Here is a 22,403-nt window from a genome sequence, read left to right as displayed (position 1 = left end):
AGCTCAACTAGCAGCATATTTTGTTCTGCATACTTTTAAATATGAACACAACAATAATTGACTCCCCACCATTTTCTTTAAATAAGCATAAACTGGCGTGAATTTTAATGGATTTAAAGCATAAATGTTGGTGACTGACCTCTGTATCTGCATAGTAAGCAAGTTTTAGGAGTCCCAAGCTCTCAAGGGCAATTTAATAACTATGTTTTTGTGATTTAACAGATAAAATTGTATGAATGGTATATGTTACAGTCAGCTTTATCAAAATAAATCAGTGTAGTTAACTCAAAATTTACTGAAAGTTAATTCTACTCATTTTAAAAGAGTTTTGAACTCAGTGTTAGAGGTAATGCATTAATTAAATACCTCATTACTTCAACTTAAATGAAGTAAGTGAACAGTATTCATATAGATTAGTTTTTGAACTCAAATGGTTTGTAGCAATTTTTTTCTTCAAACGGTTTGAGTTGTCTTAACTTATTGGGTTTTACAGTAACTCAGTTTGTTTGAGTTCTCTTCATTTATCAGGTTTTACTGTGCTCAAATTGCTTCGTTTACTCAAATGGATTAAGTTCACAGTACTCATTAGGATTAGTTTTTGAACTTAAATGCTTTGTTGCAATCGGTTTCCTCAAATGGTTTGAGTTACCTTAACTTTTTGGGTTTTACAGTGTACTGTATTTAGAAATGTGGCACCTTTAAAGCAATAACGGTATATTTTGAATAGTCTGAATTCATAAAAGATGATATATTTTCCACTGCTGCTGTTGTGAAATCTCAAAATCAGACGTTGCATGCATACTTAAGCATTAAAACATATCAAATGAAAAACTATTCAAGTTACTTCAGATCATATATTGCATGTTACCTTTTAGCATTGTATACTTACTATTGTATCATTTCACACAACATATGTTTATGCACAAACACATAAACAATCAAAACAGTGATTCATTTGGCAATGAGAAGGGAAACGGACTGCATTGGACTATACATTTCTTACCATGTATTGTTTTAAAAAGAAATAATTAGTAAGCATTACTAAGTTGACGGACAGTTATTTCTCGTTCAATTAAAAGTCATTGTAGCATTTAGATTTCATGATTGCAATGAAATTATTAGATACAGTGTTTACTGTTTGAAAATTGGTGAACAGGTTGAAATTCATTTATTGGAGCACAAAGGAAGATAAACTAAAAAACTATGGAAAAAAAACAGCCTTTGACTTCCATAGTATTTTTTTGTCCCCAATGTAGATGTCAATGACTGCTTCTTCAGCAAGTCTTGTTTTGTGTTCAACATAAGAAAGAAGTGTCTAAAAGTTTTGAACTACTTAAGTGTGACTAAACGTGAGGACATTTTTGAACTGTCCTTTTAAGAGGAGTAATTTAGCAGATATGTAATCCTGTTAGCTAATTGTTTACACTACCTGACAAACGACTTGTGGTCGATTCCAGTTGTAAGAACAGCAAATAATGTGACTTCTAGTTGATCATTTGGAAAAGTGGCAGAAGGTAAATTTTTCTAATGAATCATCTGGTGAACTGCATCCCAATCATCACAAACACTGCAGAAGACCTATTGGAATTCGTATGGACCCAAGATTCTCACAGATATCAGTTAAGTTTGGTGAAGGAAATATCATGGTATGGGGTTACATTCAGTATGGGGGCATGCGAGATATCTGCAGAGTGGATGGCAACATCAACAGCCTGAGGTATCAAGACATTGTGCTGCCTATTACATTACAAACCACAGGAGAGGACAAATTCTTCAGCAGGATAGTGCTCCTTATCATACTCCAGCCTCCACATCAAAGTTCCTGAAAGCCAAGAAGGTCAAGGTGCTTCAGGAATGGCCAGCCCAGACACCAGATATAAACATTATTGAGCATGTCTGGGGTAAGATGAAGGCATTGAAGATGAATCCAAAGAATCTTGATGAACTTTGGGAGTCCAGCAAGAATGCTTTCTTTGCCATTCCAGATGACTTTATTAATAAGTTGTTTGAGTCACTGCAGAGATGTGTGGATACAGTCCTCCAACCTGGGAGTATGGTAGTGTGGGAGTCATACACAATATTAATTATTTTTCCACTGCACCATGACTTTATATCCTATACTGTACATTATTTCTGTTTAGTGACAAGACTTTTGTTTAAGAAAAGTCAGGCCTTACTATCCTAATTAAATAATAAAAAAAATCAAGGCATGATCATATTTTTTATTTTGGTAAAATAAGCGTAATCTAGAGGCATTTGCCCTTAATATAAGCCACATCCTATACCAAATGATCAACTAGAAGTCCAGTTATTATTTGTTGTTTCTAAAACTCGAATAGACGACAAGACTTTTGTCAAGTAGGGTACATCACTGTGTAACTTTTGCACTGTACTGCACAGTGGACATCATTTATAATACAAAGCTTTTAATGAAAAATTCAGTATTAAAAATCATTGATTGATTTTAGTAATACAAATTTAAAATTATTATTGTAATCCTAAATTATATGTGTACAACTAATATTGTATAGAGCCTGTTTTGAAAATGAACTGCTGTCCTCAGGGCACCAGCGATAAACATCATAAAGACCCTTTGTGAAGCACAAGCAGCCCTTCATTGAGTTACCAGTGTAATAAAGCACAGAATATGCAACCAGCCACTTATTACCTCAAATAACCTCCACGCTTAACTGAGAGTGTGTGCAGGGGCAGACTTAACCAATAAACCCATGGAATCAAGGGGCCCTGACCAATGCCAAGAAGCCTATATTAATCACATAGCTCTTTTATAAATTTTGTATCATATGTTGTAACATCTTTCTACAAGCATTAAGGGGGCATCATGGTGGTGCAGTGGGCAGCATGATCACCTCACAGCAAGAAGGTCGCTGGTTCAAGCCCTGGCTGGGTCAGTTGGCATTTCTGTGCTCTAGTTTCCCGAACCGTCCAAAGACATGCGCCATAGGTGAATTGAGTTAGCTAAATTGTCCGTAGTGTATGTGTGTGAATGCAAGAGTGTGTGGGTGTTTTCCCAGTGATGGGTCGTGGCTGGAAGGGCATCTGCTGCGTAAAACATATGCTGGATAAGTTGGCGGTTCATTCCGCTGTGGCAACCCCAGATTAATAAAGATATAAAGCCGAAAAGCAAATGAATGAATGAATGATGAGCATTAAGATTTTAGCATTATTACATCTTTTAAAAATGGTGCATCCTATGAAAAGTATAACATTCCTTTCGTACTGCACATGAAAATATTCAAATCTAATCACAAATATGGCCAATTAACTGTACATAGTTAGTTTGTGAACTTTTTTTTATTTTTTACTCTTTGTTTTTTATTTGTAAATTTATTGTATTTCATTTTACATTAAGAAAATATAGTTCCACATAATATATATATATATATATATATATATATATATATATATATAGAGAGAGAGAGAGAGAGAGAGAGAGAGAGAGAGAGAGAGAGAGAGAGAGAGAGAGAGAGAGAGAGAGAGAGAGAGAGATAACATTTGGTTTGTTTACAATATATATATATCTGTAGAGAAAGAGAATGGTTTACTCTCAGAATGGACTACTCTCAGTTAAACTGAATCCTCATGTAACCTCACTCTTCTTCTGTGTAATGCTGTAGGATCACCTTGCTCTGGGCAAGATTACAAGTCTTGGCTCTGGACACGCAAGCTATGCACGCAAGGTAATTAACTAGAGTGTGTGTGTGTGTGTGTGTGGGGGGGGGGGGGGGTACTAGAAGAGAAGATTAGTGTAACAGAAGTGTAGATTTGTCACTTGTTGATATGAAAGTAAACTAACAAGATTTGAAATACCATTAAAGTAAATTCATATGACAAATGTTTTAATTGTCACCGCTGATTATTCAGTCACAAGATGGCGCCAAACAGTCAAAAACGGCGGCAAGACAGTCAACCATAAATATGGATGTGAACTTATTTGCTGGTGGACAAGATGATTCAAAGCACCCGAATGATCCTGTGTTATTAGTTTTAGCGGTTATCTGGGAATAACATACATCGGAACATAGCGACTGACCAATCAGAATCAAACCCTCTATTAAGTGTAAATAAACTATGCTATTCATTTACAATTTACATATATGTTGCAACAATTGACATCTATATTAGGAACACTACTATATTAAAACACACGCAATAAATAAATAAATAAAAAATACCATGGAAGCCAATAGCTGTTTTTTTCCCAATCCTTCACTAATTTAACAGAAACTCAACCAGGTTTGCAACAAATGTAGGATGAGTAAAAGATGACAGAATTAAAATGTTTGGGTGAACTATCCCTACTGTGGTGTATTAGATGTGAGTTGTTGTTCTTCCAAAACTGGCTGAGTGACCTTATAGCGCTTTTCACCATGGGTCACTGATTGTTGTTTAACAGCATAATTTTGATCACAATTATCTTATTAGGCCCAGCAATGAGCCAAACTATTTCTTTTGTCTAAATGCCAAATATGGACATGCCACTGAGGATAAAATGTTTTTATCTTTTTTAGACATTATTTGCCCTGAAACAACATAAAAACATACTGTAGACACATATCATTTATATTTGAGAATGTCCTGAAATGTCCAAAAAATAAAAATAATTGTACACTACCTGACAAAAGTCTTGTCGCCTATCCAAGTAGGAACAACAAATAATAACTTGACTTGTAATGGATCATTTGGTATCAGAAGTGGCTTATAGGAAAGGCAAAGACCTCTAGATTATTCTTATTTTACCAAAATAAAATATGATCATACCTTGATTTTTTTAATGATTTCATTAGGACAGTATGGTCTTGAAATTTAACAGAAAAAATGTACAGTATAGAACATAAAGTCATGGTGCAGTGGAAAAAGAAATAATTTGTGTATGACTCCCATGAGCTTGGAGGACTGCATCCATACATCTCTGCAGTGACTCAAATAACTTATTAAAGTCATCTGGAATGGCAAAGAAAGCGTTCTTGCAGGACTCCCAGAGTTCATCAAGATTCTTTGTATTCATCTTCAATGCCTTCTTTATCTTACCCCAGACATGCTCAATAATGTTCATGTCTGGTAACTGGGCTGGCCAATCTTGGAGCACCTTGATCTTCTTTGCTTTCAGGAACTTTGATGTGGAGGCTGAAGTATGAGTAGGAGCGCTATCCTGCTGAAGAATTTGCCCTCTCCTGTGGTTTGTAATGTAATGGGCAGCACAAATGTCTTAATACCTCAGACTGTTGATGTTGCCATCCACTCTGCAGATCTCTTGCAAACACCCATAGTAAATGTTTGGGGGCATACGATGATCTTTCCTTCACCAAACTTGCCTGATTTCTATGAGAATCTTGGGTCCATGTGGGTTCCAGTAGGTCTTCTGCAGCAGTGGTATAGTCCTAAAAAAAGATGGTGTACTATTACCCACCCAACCCGCCCATTCTGTTTTATAATTTTACCTGAACATTTCAGCGAGACATCATTAAGTTAGCTTCGAAAAACCCACAAAAACAGCTGCTGTGGTCATCAGGGGGCGGGGATTGGCGCAAAATTTAAACAAAAATGCACTAATTGCAACAAATTAGGATGAGAGTAAAAAAAAATAGGTATACAGTTAAAGGGGAAGTCTAATCAGCAAAACAAGTGAGTATACCAAGGGTATACGCAATTATTGATCCTCAGAAGTTGTAATACTCAAACAGCTAGTGGAAAAAAGTAGGCATACTGAGTATACGTGCGCATAGCCCCGACTACACCACTGTTCTGCAGTATTTGTGATAATTGGGATGCAGTTCAACAGATAATAACATCTGAAAAATCTACCTTCTGCCACTTTTCCAAATGATCAACTAGAAGTTATTATTGTTATTAGAAGTTATTATTATATTATTATCAAGTTAATATTTGTTGCTCTTACAACTGGGATTGATGACAAGACTTTTGTCAGTGTATAATTTTCCTATTACTTTTTTAAAATCAGATATAAGCATTTTAAAAAGGTTTTCAAGATTGGGTCATTTTAGATCCTGTTATGTACAGACTATTTTAAGTGTTGGTTACATTTGATATAAATTATATCAGTGTAAATGAGTTGGTTTCATTAAAAAAAAAAAACAAATCTGGCCAGCCATGAAAAATACTGCTTCATTGCTTTTTGGTGTAGTTTGCTTTTAATAAAAGCTTGTCAAGGAATTTCTAAATGTTTTAAGTAATAAAAAGGGGTTCAGTAAAATATAGTAAAAATGTGTTCAAATGTGTTCAGAAATATTTTCTGTCATTCACTTCTTATTGAAAAATTGCTGATCAAATACAAGATGGTTATTACCATTTACTACAATATTATTATATATATTTTTTAGAAAAGAACGAAACATTTTGAAACTGTTTTTAAAAAAATCTGGACATTCATTCATTCATTATTTAATTCATTTATTCAGGTGTAGTTTACACTACCCATGCCCACAGTGCTTTGTGTCCTAAGATGCTTCTAAACAGTGATCACTTACGCTTATCTGATGCTCAAAACACCACCCAGACTAATCCCATGCTCCTTAATCTTACTTGCATCCCGCAGGTTAAATACAGTAAACCAATATAGACATTACCGGAAGTTACGCTGTCCATGGTTTTTTTGTTAGCACAGTATTTTCTGCTTATTGTATTTATAATACAGTAATGGCTCTGATGTGTGTTTGTGTGTTTTGTCAGCTTTCTTCATTTTTGCAGTGGCATATATATGTATACTTTAGACAAAAAGTAATACTAAATAAGCATGATATGAACAGTTAAAGTCACCGTCTAGCAATTATTTGACATTATTTGACTTTATACTATTTTAGATTAAGCTTTTCAAATATTATGTTTACATATAAATCACAAAGTACAATATTAATAACAGTATTTATTGAAAAGACCCATTTATATATGGGAAGTTCTACATATTCTTGAAAATTCTTCATTCTTAAACTGGTTTTAATAAGTTGTGTGTTTCCTCCTGCAAACACATAACTCAAAACCTGAGGGGTGTAAATTTGTGAACAGGATGATTGGTGGTTCATTGTTCTTATTTTGTTAAAAGATCTAAATCTTTTATTTTTATTTAGCATTTCAGAAGGTAGGTAAAATAAAAACACATACCTCAGAATACAAAATAAGAATAAAAATATACCCCAAATCATCTATCACCCCGAGTTTTAATGGTTTTTCTTCTGGAGTTTGTTTTGATTAGTTTTTGAAGTGGAAGTGTGGGGAAAATCACATTATGAAATATATATATATTTTTATATTAATATCAACACACTCTCAAAGACTGTGTTTGAGCACAACTTTGAGTAAAATATATTCAAAGCTTTGGGTAAAAAATGTAATTTAAAGTTACTGAAATGCTGTACATTTCTGTAGCGTTCTGACTGGATGCCTTGGCACTGTGTTGTGTGTAGATTCATTGCCATCTATTGGTAGAAAATGAGCCTTACAGAAAGAACAGAACTGCAGTTGCTTTATTAGTGAATAAGATCACATAAATAAATGATCATATTATAAAATAAAACACAAAATGTCTAACAAAAACATTCAAATTGACATTAAAAACAAATTAACATTTGTTTTTATTGTTGTCTTAATGGTATTTTGATATATAAATAGCAAAATTACCATTAAACATGAAGACTTTTATAACATTAAAAATGCCACAGAACTTATAAAGACACAATGCACTTGGAACTTGCACACAATAAAGACTATAGACAATAAATAAGATATAAGATGCAAATATAAAATCAAAACGATAAAATAAAACAAATCACAGTCGACCTGAACAACATTGTTTTGTGTTTAATATAAAAAAAATCACACTTTAAGCTACATATATTTATGTACACAAGCTAATGCTAATTCGAATTCATTTTTGGAACGTTACAGCAAATATTTTTTTTTCTGATTCAATTTCTTTTGTTTTCTTTTCCTCACAGTAATACATTTTTAAGGGTGGATTTCAATCAATTGATTACCGTTTCCCAATTCATACAGTTTAGCTAAATTGGAAATAAGCTTGATGGTTTTTTTTTTTTACTTTAACTTCAAATTTGGAGCTGTGAAACCTGCAATTAATTACGATTTCTTAAAAACAATCACCAACTCATCTCCTTTGTCGAATAATGTACTGTACAGTATGTACATGTCAGTTGTAGTTTATGCAGTGTTGGGGAATATTACTTTTGAAGGTAGTGCATTACAATATTGAGTTACTCCCCAAAAAAGTAACTTCTTTTGTTACTTAGTTACTTTCTATGGAAAGTAATGCGTTACGTTACTTTTGAGTTACTTTTTTAGTTACTTTTGTGTTACTTTTCTTATGGCTGAGGCTTGATCTTTTTCAGAACTTTCATAGACGTCTCCTCGACATACAGTTAAAGTCAAAATGATTATTGAATTTTCTTTTTCAAATTTTTCCCAAATGATCTATAACAGAGCAAGGAATTTAGCTCAGATAAAAAAAATATTCTCGAAAAAAGTCTTATTTAACCAAAATAAATGCAGTTTCCAAGTTTTTCTAAGCCATTTTACGGTCAATATTGTCTACAGAAAAACTATTGTTATACAATGAATTGCCTAATTAACCTAGTTAAGCCTTTAAATGTCACTTTAAGCTGAATACTAGTATCCTGTACTGTCATCATAGCAAAGATAAAATAAACCAGTTATTGGAAATGAGTTATTAAAACTATTCTCCGCCAAACAGAAATTGAGGGAAAAATATACAGGGGGCTAATAATTCAGGAGGGCTAATAATTCTGACTTCAACTGTATGTGCACTATCTGGGTTAATTAAACTAAAAAGTAACTTGCATTACATACATATTTTAAAAGTAATGCATTACTTTGTTACTTCAAAAAGTAATATAATTGCGTAACTTGCATTACTTGTAACACATTACCCCAACACTGATTGTATGTGTTTATAATAGTGCTCCTATGCTTTATTTATCATGAATTAACAGTGTCCAGCATCTCTCCAACTGAACACAGGTCCTCTCAAGCCTCTGAAATAGACGAAACTTGTGTGGTTTGTTGTGTTTTGTTAGTGTTTTTCCTCACACGTGTCTCTTCATGTGTAACGCCAGGTGGTCGGACCTGCTGAAGGCTCTGTGGCACAGCAGACACTCGTACGGCTTCTGTCCTGTGTGTTTGCGGAAGTGTCTCGTCAGCTCGTCTGAACGGGCGAACTTCCACCCGCAGCCATCCCAGGTGCAGTGATACGGCTTTTCACCTGTGGACAACAGGAAAAAACACAAGTAAACCAACGCTTTCTCAACGCAAGTTTTTGATGTGGCTAATTCATAAATCAATTTAGTATGATTTGCTCATCCCCCAATGACAGTTGGGTTTAGGGGTGGGGTTAGGTGCCACGCCTCCTTTTAAAATTTGTACGTTTTCGAATGACTGGACTGAATTTATATGAATGGGTTGTATACACAGCTAGTGTTTTTCAGCCAATGATAAACTTCCTGTGGAAGGTTTATGTGACTGTTCAATTTGATAACGTTCCTCTTACAGCATTGATGTTGTAATGTAAATAAAATATAACCAGACTTAAGCATTCATTTAGTTGTTAAGCATAAAACGAGATAAAAGACCATGTAAACGCAATCATCATCAGTGGCAGCAGGCTAGTGCAGAAAGTCCATTGAAAATGGAAATAAATTTCTACATTTAAAAGACACGGCACTGAAAAATTTAATTTAATGTAGTGCTTCTTGTCCGCTGTGATACTCACTTTATATCATATATCAATTGATATATTGATATATGGTTGATTAAAAGTCAGTGTGCATATTCCCCATTCTTGGATAATCACATGGAGTATAGTTCTACAAACACTAGTAATAATCTATTTGTATTAAGTGTATTTTGCTTTGTTTTCTGAGATATTTCAATGTAAATACACAGTTGAGGGCAAAATTATTGGAAATTTGTATTCTTTTTAATATATTTTCTAAGTGATGTTTGAATGAAGCAAGGCCGTTTTTACAGTGCTTTCTTTTTTCCTTTTGGAAAAAGTCTTATTTCTTTTAGTTTAGCTAGAATGAAAGTAAAAAAATAGAATTAATATTAATATAGTAATACAATATTAGTTTTTTTTTATTTGATTGGTTACAGAACAAACCACTGTTGACCAATGATGTGCCTAATCACCCTGGGTAAGCTTTTAAATCGCACTTTAAGTTATAAAGTCAGAATCCTGAGATAAAATTCTAAATCCTAGTATATAAAGTCATAAAGTCATGAGTTATAAAGTCACAATTTTGAGAAATAAAGTCATAATTCTGAAATAAAAAGTCAAAATTTTTAGATTCAGGCACAATTCCAAGTGCTAAAGTAAAAAGTCACAATAACATTTTTTGTGGCGGGAACAGGCTTCTATACAGGAGGGCTAATAATTAGCATTTCAACTAAATTTGTCACTTTTTTATGTGCAATCATTTGATTATTTAATTGAAAAATGTACAGAATTGTTTGTAAAATGGATGCAAAATGTTTGTTTTTTAATAAAGGTTTCACTCAAACTAGGCTTTAAGCATATGAAAATGAGTCTAACCTCAGTAAATATCAGCAACAGGATATGATGTCATGCTTTAGGGTTTGCATGTGTCTGAATGAAAGCGAAGGATGAGGCAAATGTGTTGTTTGCATTGCTGTTAAACTAAAGTTAATGAAAATGTGTATTGTATCACAGCTAATATAAAGTCAAACATTTTGTTGAAAATAATTATATTTATATTAGAAAATTTTAACCTTTTAAAATAAAATGAATAATTTGAATGCCGTCTTTGCAACCAGCTAAAGTACGAAAATGTCTAGAATTTAAAACTCAAACAACAGTCAATTAAAGATACTTAGAAATATTTAAAAAAGCTAATAAAATTCTCTAAATTATAATGTTCTTATTAGAAATTGAAATAGTTAGTGTAATTAGCAGTATAAATACATAAATAAATTGAAAAACACAGATGTTACAGGTATAACATTAATCTGTCATCATATTTTTATTTTATTTTTATTTTTGTATGATGAAAACAACTGTAAAAGAGGTAGATATTAATTAGACATGAGTATTTTTGTAATATATAATAAAAAAAACAGCTATAAAAGTAAATTTTTGTACTAAATTATCTTTCTACTTTTGTTCGCAAATGACAATATTATGGCTGAGATGCTTTCTAGAGTAGCGTTCATACATTAGAGATAGCCATAATGCATGAAAGTGTGTTTCAAGCTCACCTGTGTGTGTACGGAGGTGTGCTTTGAGATGAGAGCTCTTGGTATACGTCTTCTGGCAGCCTGGATATTCACAGCTGTGCACTGTGACTTTCCTCTTGGCTAGCCCTCTGCGATAGCGCTTGCTCTCTTGGCCTGCAGGCGGCACTGTGGAGTCGGGCACCATGCTCTGTGCGGAGGGGAAGTGGCTCTGCGGTGGCGGCCTGTGGATGTAGTTTGCCTGCTGCTGGTAGAGTCTGGGGTGCGAGTAGCTCGGGATGAAGCTGTAGTGATGATGCGGAGGAAAGACCACTGTTTCCATTGTGATCCCCGGCGTTTGGACAAATTTGGAGTCTGGGAAGGATATCAGAGGCGCAGGTTGATGGTAATGTCCGAAATCCCAGGACTTCCCCATTTTCCCCATGCTGCTTTCTCTGTTTACATTACTAGTGACAGGGAAAGCACTGAACTGCTGGGGGTTTTCTGCCTGGGAAAATGATTTGGCAGTTTGTTGATCCAGATATCCACCATTAAACAGGAGGTCAGGAGGCAGGGAGGAACTTAAGGTTGCTTCAGGAGGAAGCAGCTCAGCTAGGGAACTTGTAATGCACATTTGATGTCTGTTTGGTTTTGGTGCGTTCAGCTCCTGATAAAGATCTGGACTGTGAAGCTGGTCCTGTAGGGTTGGCCGCTGGGGAGTGTAGATTTGAGAGTTGGACCGTTCAGGGGACGCACTGGCCCAGTCAGACAGCAGGAACTCCATGTCCCAGCATCCCTCGCTGTCATCCTGGTGCTCATCAATCAGGAACTGGGAAGGTTTGTAGCTGACCGTACTTTGCTGCAGATCCTTGGAGTCCAGATCCAGAAATCCTTTTTCAAACTTTCCAAGCATTGAGGAAGACATCAGATATTAAACTAAAGATATATTGGCATAATTTATTTGTTTTAATTTTTTTTTTTTAATGTATATTGAACTTTTCATTGGAAGACAGTGAAGATCAAATTTACAGATCTATATTATGGGGTCACTGCTTAGTCCAGTTCTGGTGAACTAGTGATGTCCTGAGAGTATTCAGCTCAAGTCAAGTTTATTTGTATAGCGCTTTTCACAATAATTATAATTATCAAAACATTAATGCATTACAATCAAATTCAGAAAGGTTAAGGTTATTAGTTACCATAACTTTAACTTATTAACTTGTAACTAATAGCTTTTAACAGTTAAAGCTGTTATACTGTAAATAAACATAGTTAACCTGCAGTTATTTAGTATATAGATAATTTCTATGTGTATATGCAATGAATAGTGTTTGTGTATTAGGTAGAATAGTGAAGTTTGAGAGACTAGTGATGTCCTGTGAGAGACTAGAGAGAGATTGCATTTGGGAACAGAGATGAGGTTCTCAAGGTCAATGCGTACCTTGGCTCTAAGGGTCAAACAACAAAAAATGAGGTCAAGTATCTTAGTGTCAGATCTGAGTTTCAGTAACCATTTCAAAGCAGTCACTAAATCAGCATACTATCATTTCAAACGTTGCAAGATTTAGATGCTTTGTTTCTTAACACTTAGAGAAACGTGTTCATGCTTTTAGCAGCAGCAGGGTGGATTACTGTAATGGACTCCTCTCTGGCCTTCCCAAAAAGACATTTATACAAGTTGTAGCTTATGCAGAATGCTATTGCTAGGATTCTGACCAGAACCAGGAAATCAGAGCACATCACACCTGTCCTCAGGTCTTTGCACTGGCTCCCAGTTACACTCAGAATAGATTTTAAAGTATAGTTGTCTTTAAATACATTACAGATATGCTCAATGAATACAAACCTAATAAATCACTCAGATCTGTAGGATCAAGTAATTAGAAATTTCAACAATTCAGTCAAAGCAGGGTGAATCGGCCTTCAGCTACCCCCCCTCCCCCCCTGATTGTTGGAATCAGCTTTCAACAATTAGCTGTGCCTTTACTGAATGAGCACAGTGCTACATCCGACAGATCACACTATTATGCCTATCTTTTCTTTTTCATTCCTTTAAAACCTGTTTCAACACATCTTTCTTTATTCTACAATCATTGCTGTTCTCTAATTTTGATCATTTGTTTCTGTGCTGGATAGTATAGCCACAACTCAGATTACTTTAATTTCTGAATTCAGTATCTGAAAAGTTTATAAGCTGTTTATAAAAATCTCCTACAGTATATATATATATATATATATATATATATTGTTACTTGTTTGAAGTTGAACTACTTAAAATAAGTAGAAATAATGCAATTCTTGTTTTTTTGGGGGGGAAACTTAATTGGTTTATGTTCAATCCACCTAAATTTCTAAAAATGACTGAGGTAACTTAATTGATTTGTGTTGGGACAACATGAAGGAGTTATGTGGAATTCAGCATTTTTTACAGCGTATAATTTTGATCTTCACTGTATGTTAAGTTCATTTACAACCACATAGACTAAGATCTTCATTCAGATTATTTTGTTTTACTTGATCTGAGTGCAGTTAAATAATAGTTAATAAAAGTATCTTTGCAATGATGCATTTTTAGTACACAAGCAGTACATTTAGATAAAATTATGATGTAAATGATGTGAAAGAAACATACCTTCATGTTTTCGGAGATGTTGCAGAAGTTTGAAAATGAAGGCAGTACGGCTTGAGTCACAGCCATCCGTTTGGAGCCCTTTCAGCATTTATTTTAAAAATGTGTCTGATATTTGAATGTTTGATATTTATCCAGAACTAGTTTTATTTACATGTGCAATACACAAAAGGTAAGAACCCAGAACTTAGTGTTAAAAGTCAAATATATTTACAAAAATGTCACAGTGGCATTAAAGCTGGTTAAGCCCCCCTCTCCTTCTCCCTCTCTTTTTCTCTCTATCAGTGATAAACTTACATTTAAGACCCCTGACAGTTGTGATTGTGGGTGGAGTTTAAAACTGAAGCCAGAAATTTGAAAGTCTTCACATTTTAGTAGGTTAAATTCAGCTAAATCAACAGCAGAGTGAAGAAATGTGGCACAATTTCATTTCATTTTCCTTTTTTTCTATTTATGTTAAACTTAAAAGTACATGTTCATCCAGTTTTACGGCTGTTCACTGTTGTTTCTGAGGGTCTTGTTGAACCAGTATGAGTGGGATCATAATAATATCCAATTGCTAATAATAAATACTACATTAAGCGACTAATGAAGGCCAACATAAATTAATTAAAATAATATTTTAAATTGAAATAATTTTGAAATTAAACAGAGCTTGTAATGGATATTAAACATGTTACTGCAAAAATAATGAATAGTTACATGGCAAGGCAAACTTTATTTATAGATCACAATTTTACACAATCATAGTTGATCCAAAGTGCTAAAGAAGTAAAACGTCTATTAAAAATATAAGAAAGGGAAATATATACAGTTGAAGTCAGAATTATTAATTCCCAAAAGATGTTTAACAGGGCAATACAATTTTCACAGTATGTCTGATAATATTTTTTCTTCTGGAGAAAATCTTATTTGTTTTATTTCGGCTAGAATAAAAGCAGTTTTTAATCTTTTAAAAAACATTTTAAGGTCAAAATTATTAGCCCCTTTAAGCTATATTTTTTTCGATCACTCACCTAACTACCCTAACCTCCTAATAAAAAAATGAAAAACCCACACACTTGGTTAAAAAACATTAAAACATTAAAATTATTGTTCATAATTGTTTTTGATGTGGAGATATTTTAAAATGGAATGTATTTCTGTGATGCCAAGTTGTGTTTTTAGCACCATTACTCTAGTCTTCAGTGTCACATAATACATTTAATAATAATAATAATAATAATAATAATAATGATAATGATAATGATAATAATAATAATAATAATAATAATAATATCAGAGGCGACGCAGTGGCGCAGTAGGTAGTGCTGTCGCCTCACAGCAAGAAGGTAGCTGGTTCGAGCCTAGGCTGGCTCAGTTGGCGTTTTTGTGTGGAGTTTGCATGTTCTTCCTGTGTTCGCGTGGGTTTCCTCCGTGTGCTCCGGTTTCCCCCACAGTCCAAAGACATGCGGTACAAGTGAATTGGGTAGGCTAAATTGTCCGTAGTGTATGTGTTTGAATGAGTGTGTATGGATGTTTCCCAGAGATGGGTTGCGGCTGTAAGGGCATCTGGTGCGTAAAACATATGCTGGATGGGTTGGCAGTTCATTCCGCTGTGGCGACCCCGGATTAATAAAGGGACTAAGCTGAAAAGAAAATGAATGAATGAATGAATAATAATAATAATAATAATAATAATAATAAAAGCATACTTTGTTAGCAGCACATACAGTTGAAGTTAAAATTATTCGCCCTCCTGTCAATTTTTTTGCCAATTGTTTCACAAATGATGTTTAACAGAGCAAGGAATTTTTCACTGTATTTTCTATAATACTTTTTTTTCTAGAGAAAGATTTATTTGTTTTATTTAGGCTAGAATAAAAGCAGTTTTTAATTAAAAAAAACATTTTATGGTCAATATTATTAGCCCTCTTAAGCAATATTTTTTATATTGTCTACAGAACAAACCATTGTTACACAATGACTTGCCTAATTACCCTAACTTGTTAACCTAATTAACCCAGTTAAATCTTTAAATGTCCCTATAAGCTGAATATTAGTATCTTTTAAAAAATAATCTAGTAAAATATTTTCTTATCATGACAAAGATAAAAGAAATCAGTTAATAGAAATGAGTTATTAAAACTATTATATTTAGAAATATACAGGGGGCTAATAATTCAGGAGAGCTAATAATTCTGACGTCAACTGTCTTCAAAAAAATCAAACATATGACCTGTAGCCTATTTATGATGATATTAAAAGCTAAATAAATAAGAACATAGTTTGCATAGATTTAGCGAGCAGAAAGATATAAAACAGAGCATCTACGTTTAAGCTCAGGGCTTTAACCTAATGCGATACCTCTCTCCTGAACTGCTCATAAAGTCGGCGTCTGTGTGAGTGTGCGATTCTGAGAAGGCCGGTGTTCAGTAGGTGATTATGTTCTGGAGAGCAGTTATCAGTGTGCTTTGGCTGATCACAGGCCTCCTGTCCTGGAAGAGATAATAGAGCAAGCTTCGGGTCTCTCTGATGCCCCCTGATAACAGCACAAACACACATTTAATATCACCAAACTTTTTTGCGGCTGAGCTGTTTGTGTTGAAAGCCACTGTATTGTCACATTTGAATGAGAACACATCATTTTCCTATGCACTTTTACTATGTTTTTAGTGCTCAAGTCAGGTCAGTGCAAGGTTACTCAAATGAGCGGCTAAATAAACACAAGGTTACAATAATGCAACTGAAGCTGGATGGTTGTAGCTGAAACTGGGTGTTGGGCAGTTCAGCCTTTGGTCATTATGAATGCAAACAGATACAGTTGAAGTCACAATTATTAGCCCTTTTCTTAAATATTTCCCAGGTGATGTTTTACAGAGCAAGGAATTTTTCACAGTATGTCTGATAATATTTTTTCTTATTTGTTTTATTCCGACTAGAACAAAAGCAGTTTTTTATGCAATATTTTTAAGCAATATTATTAATATAAAATATTAATGTTTTATAAGCATTTTTTGTACAGAATAAACCATTGTCATACAATGATTTGCCTAAATAACTTTCCCAATTAACCTAGTTAAGCCTTTAAATCATAGACTGTAAATGATATGGACAGTATTCGTGATCTCACCCATAGGTTTCTACCAGTAGGCGTGGCCAATCATCACCATTTTGTTTGCACACCATCGCACCAACCGAGGGACACCAAACAAGAGCAAAGAGGCGGAGCTAGAGACGGCTGCTTGCATTTTGCTTAGACAGGCTTTTCTATGGAAAAAAGGCTTAATACTTCATTACCTGTGATTCGTTTGTGTTCTGACCACATGTGCTTGGTTGTTCATTATAAAAATAAAGTGTTTATACATTTAAAAACACTGTTGTAACACATTGAGCCACTAAACATTGTTCTTATGACATTTTTCTACAGGAGAAAACTCGAATGACTTCCGAACACTTCAAATATAGCCTGTGCTAGTAAATGCAAAGCTATTGATGAACCCCAGGCGTAACACTGTATGACAATGGTTCAGATGACTGTTCTAGAGCCTACAGCTTATCAGTAGGTCAGATTCTGGAGTGCATTACAGCTCTAAAGAAAATGATAAATGATCTTAAATAAAACAAATAGGAGGCCACGTGAATGGTTTGTGAGCACAATTAAGTTCGCACAGCATGCCATATCATCTGATAATTGTAGGAAATAATTCCAAAAAGCAACTGACTGTGTAAAGCCACATAAAACAAAACAAAATGCGATGTATATGCCGGAATCAGCTGAGGTGAAGTGACGGCGACCAGCGAGAACCTAGCTGTCACTCAAGTGACGCCCTTAATTATGCAGACCTAATATAACTTAAAATAAACTAAACGGATGAGTTATAAAAAAAATCACCCTCTCACAGTTGTCATATTAGCTATATGAACCAAAATCGTTTTTTGTACCAGGGTGTAAACACATTTTTTCTGCTGTAAAGGCCATTTTAAAAATGGAGTCAATAGAAATTTGCTCTATTATGGAGCCAGGACTATCTTGAAATTATATAGTAAAATATTATGTACTGTGTGGCAAAGATAAAGGAAATCAGTTATTTGAAATTAGTTAGTAAAACTATTATGTTTAAAAATTTGTTGAAATTGGGGAAAATAAACAGGGGAAGTAACTGTTGTTCTGTAGACTATTAAAAATATATATAGCTTAAAGGAGCTTATAACCTTAAAATTAAAAAAAATAAAAATAATAAAAACTGCTTTTATTCTAGCCGAAATAAAACAAATAAGACTTCCTCCAGAAGAAAAAATATTATCAGACATACTGTGAAAATTTCCTTGCGCTGTTAAACATCATTTGGAAAATAATTATGAGATATTTAAAATACAAAAAAAAAACAGGGGGCTATTAATTCTGACTTCAACTTTTTATACTTTGATTAGGTATTTAATTTCTGTTCAGTGCTTGTTTGTGCATTTTTAAAATTACTTTAAATGAAAATTATACTTATCACAATCACCAGCGATCAGATTGCTGAATAACTACAGATCTGCCACCAATAGAACTACAAATCCTGTCATGCACACACACTCACACCTGTTCCTGATTCACCTTGATTACATATACACACACAGTCAGAGGATCGTTATGAACTGATTACTTGGACTTCAAAAGCAGCACAGACACACACCAGTTGCTAAGTCTTGTAAGCTGTTAAGTGAACATTATGACGAGGTTTGCCTTGCCTTGCCGCGTACCGATCATTGTTTGTTGTTGTTTGCCGCCCGGATCGACCACTTGCTTGTTATTGACCAATTTTCTGGATTTGCCTGTATGTTACCGTTTGCCCCTGATTGTGATCATTGCCTGCCTGACCATTCTCTATGTAATAAATCCTGCATTTGGATCCGCAACTTCGTTGTTAGCGTCTCCCTCCGTAGCAGTACTTTTTTCCATTTCTCCTTATTTTTTTGCTTTTCTATTTACTTTTTCTATGGTACTTTTTTATTCGTAACAAGCTGTTTTATGTCCTTGCCAAATAAAAGATTTGCTTTTAGTGCTGATAATTATGAATGGGTTTGTTTTTGTGTGCACCAAACCAGCATATTGTTGTGAAAGAATGGAAAATTCTGTTTTATGAAACATGCTAAATAGAATATGTCTTTCTACCGACAATAATGTTGCTGGTCTGTAGCACAGATGACTAATTATCGCCACTGAATTGAGAATTCTGGAGAGCCAAGAACAACAGAGTACATGGCAAAAATTAAGCAGGCATTCCTGGAGAAGACCTGATAATGAACAAAGGAAACACTGGAGATACACCAAATTGTCCCCGCACCTTCCAGCCATTCAGAATCAATATTTTCAGAATGAAATAAGCGTATTTTTATAGTGTAATTTTTAAATAACCTACAAAATTATGCATTGTTTGGCATTTCTGTGTGGAGTTTGCATGTTCCATGCTGGTGTGTTTCCCCTCTGGGTACTCCGGTTGCACTATAGGTGAGTTGAATAAATCAAATTAGCTGTACTGTAGGAGTGTGTATGGATGTGTCCCAGTACTGCGTTGCAGCTGGAAGAGCATCCACTGTGCAAAGCATATGCTGGATATGTTGGCGGTTCATTGACCCTTGATAAATAAAGGGACTAAGCTGAAGGAAAATGAATGAATGAAAAAAAGAACAGTAATGAAATGATTACAGGGTAATACTGCAATATTAGGATAATTTCATTATTATTTTATTCATTTATTATGGTTATTATAAATGTTTTTGTCTTTGAAATAAAATATGTTCTTGGTGGATAAACAGACAAGCTGAGAAATCCTTTATGCATTAGTGTATGCATTATACATCAAGACTTTGGTTTATTCCTTGGTTATCAAAGGTGTATTCGAAATAATTTTTCTTGAAATTGGAAATATATAATATGCAGAAAATGAGCAAAGAACATTGCCCATTATTGAAGCCGATACACTTCATAATGAATCTTTTACATCCAAAGTCTGCCACAGTCAGCATTTTTTATTCAATTTCACTTTTACTTTTAACACACTAGTAAGGCTTGCAATATAGAGTTATTGCATTCTTTCCTCTTGATGTTGAATTTTGGGCTATTCCACTTTTGGTGCAGATTTTATCCTAAGCTCATGTTATTTTTTCAATATGGGAAAGTTTTTTTGGGACAACTTCATTGTTTTATGTTCAATCTACTTACATTTGAAAAAACAATCAAGTTAACCTCATCGATTTGTGTTGGAAAAAACATGAAGGAATTGTGTGGAACCCTTTGTTTTTTACTGTCTTTATTGCTTCTCTAAAATGATCAGTAGAAAAATAATTAAGTTAAAGTTGCCCAAAACTTTAAACGGTGTACATACAGTAAAGTTTGCAAATTTTCCAGTGGAATTTTCGTAATATGTCAGTTCCCCAAATTAGTTTCAAAATATTGCATATACCATCATAATGCATTTAAAAATATATAATAACCACATCCTCTGCTTTGTCCTTGTTCATTTGACAGAAGCTCAGTGACTCATCATTGTTATTTTTAGGTGTAAGACCTGTGCAGAGTGACAAGCTCATAAACTATATATTAGAGCTGGTTGAAAAAAAAATTATCACTATGTAATATTTCACATCATTCTTCAAATTATGAAGTTGAATGACTACATTCTGACTATGCTAATAAATCATTCAGATGGGGAGCTAGTGACTGGCATGCACAGGAAAAGAAACCAAAAGCCACTCTGGCGACATCCTTACATCCTTTTTTATTTATAATCTCCTCACTGTTGCTTGTCAGGGCACATTTTCACATATATGTTATTTTAACCTGAGGTGCCAACTCAACCCAAGTCTGTTCACACGTTACGTTTAAAACAACACAATGTCACGGCAATTCGTATCTTTTTGATTTAGTGGCTAATTCGTACAAATTCGTACGATCTAATTCGTACAATTTAGTACGATTTGCTCATCCGCCTATGACGGTTGGGTTTAGGGGTGGGCTTAGGTGCCACGCCTCCTTTTTAAAATCATACAATTTCGTACGACTGAACTCGTACGAATTCATACAAATTTGCCACTAAGCTGTCAAAACGTAAAATACTTACGTTTTCTCGTGAGATCAGGCTGATTTAAAAGCAGATGATAAGCGCGAGCGCGTGAATGTGCAAGTTGTTCCCTATTTGTGCACGCAAGCCGTATTGGCATTCCTTCCAAGGCACGGGCTCAGCAGACACATTTTAATGAAACTAGCGCTTTATACGTCATAACAAACCTTTTTTTATACGTCCTAACAAACCTTTTTTATCGTTATTGACAATGGTGTTCGGTCAATAAATACTGATACCGATTTTATCATCTATTGTTTATGTTCTACATTTTGTAAAAAATAAATATAAACCACAATGTTGTTATGAAAGACGAAGGGGCTTTTTGTTAATGTGAAATGTAAATGCAACATAAAAAACATTATGTTTTTGTGGGTTACGCGGATTCAAAATTACGAAGAAAGTTACGTTTGCTGTTGGTTTAAATTACTTATTTAAAATAAGCTGAATTAACCCCTTTTATTTGTTTATTTTTTTTGGGTGGGTGGATGGGGTTGGACAACTTAATTGTTTTATGTTCAGTCATTTATTTTCCTTCGACCTTTATTGATCAGGAGTCACTACAGTGGAATGAACCGCCAACTTATCCAGTGTATGTTTTACACAGCGGATTCCCTTCCAGCTGCAACCCATCACTGGAAAACACCCACTAATTCACACACATACACTACTGCCAATTTAGTTTAATCAATTCACCTGTACTGCATGTTTTTGGACTGTGGGGTAATCCGGAGCTCCGAGAGGAAACCCATGCCAACAAGGGGAGAACATGCAAACTCCACACAGAAATGCCAACTGGCCCAGCCAGGACTTGAACCAGCAACTTTCTTACTGTTAGGCGACTGTGGTAAACACTGAGCCACCGTGTCGCCCTTGTTTTACGTTCAATCAACTTAAATTTGGAAAAGCCAATAAGTTAACTTAATTCCTTCTTGTTGTCCCAACACAAATCGATTGTGTTGATTTTTTTTACAGTGCCTTTCTCTTATCTAAAGTTCTCATTGATTAATTATAGAGTGACACAAATAATGCGCAAGACAACAGGCAGCAGTTGTTTTTCCTGTCCTTGTGACACTGCCAAAACAATCAAATGACCACAGTTCCTCCCAGCTGTAGTAAACATGGCGTTAAACACAGTTTCTGCTCTTGCTATTCAAACCACAAGCTCAAGCTGGAGAGGAACAAATAAACATTCTGGTCAACCACTAATGTGGATGTTTGGGATAAATGTGTCCTCTTTCTGTTAGTCTGTGTGGCTTACAATTCAGGGTGCTAAACAGACCGTTTTTTATTGCACATATCGGTGGACAAATTTAAGGTTTGGATAAAAAAAGATGATTTTTGCGCATGAGTTTCCTGTCATTGTCATCGCAGCATTAACTCACATAAGGGAGGGTCTTTTTTAGTGTTGCTTATTTGATGTAATGGAAGGATGTGGTTTTCTTAAA

General features: G+C 34.5%; 1 protein-coding gene across 1 annotated transcript; it reads right to left on the bottom strand.

The window, feature by feature from the left end:
- Window positions 1-8,735: 8,735 nt before the first annotated feature.
- On the bottom strand, window positions 8,736-14,126 carry klf1 (Kruppel like factor 1 (erythroid)). Its single transcript, XM_056458960.1, has 3 exons — window positions 13,871-14,126; window positions 11,284-12,139; window positions 8,736-9,271 (listed from the first exon to the last, which is right to left on the bottom strand). Exons 1-3 carry the CDS (start codon window positions 13,934-13,936, stop codon window positions 9,096-9,098), a joined length of 1,098 nt encoding a protein of 365 aa, XP_056314935.1. The 5' UTR covers window positions 13,937-14,126; the 3' UTR covers window positions 8,736-9,095.
- Window positions 14,127-22,403: the final 8,277 nt, after the last annotated feature.

The sequence above is a fragment of the Danio aesculapii genome, chromosome 6, assembly GCF_903798145.1.
Source record: "Danio aesculapii chromosome 6, fDanAes4.1, whole genome shotgun sequence".
Classification (NCBI taxonomy): Eukaryota; Metazoa; Chordata; class Actinopteri; order Cypriniformes; family Danionidae; genus Danio; species Danio aesculapii.
Note: the sequence above shows the minus strand (reverse complement) of the source record. Positions and strands in the feature narration are given on the sequence as shown.

Bases quoted from the DNA above. Each gene is read 5' to 3' on its own strand.
- klf1 (XM_056458960.1), bottom strand. From the start codon at position 13,936: ATGGCTGTGACTCAAGCCGTACTGCCTTCATTTTCAAACTTCTGCAAC. The intron at 12,140-13,870 runs GTATGTTTCTTT...ATGCTTGGAAAG, and splicing joins ACATCTCCGAAAACATGAAG to TTTGAAAAAGGATTTCTGGA. The intron at 9,272-11,283 runs GTGAGCTTGAAA...TGTTGTCCACAG, and splicing joins ACACCTCCGTACACACACAG to GTGAAAAGCCGTATCACTGC.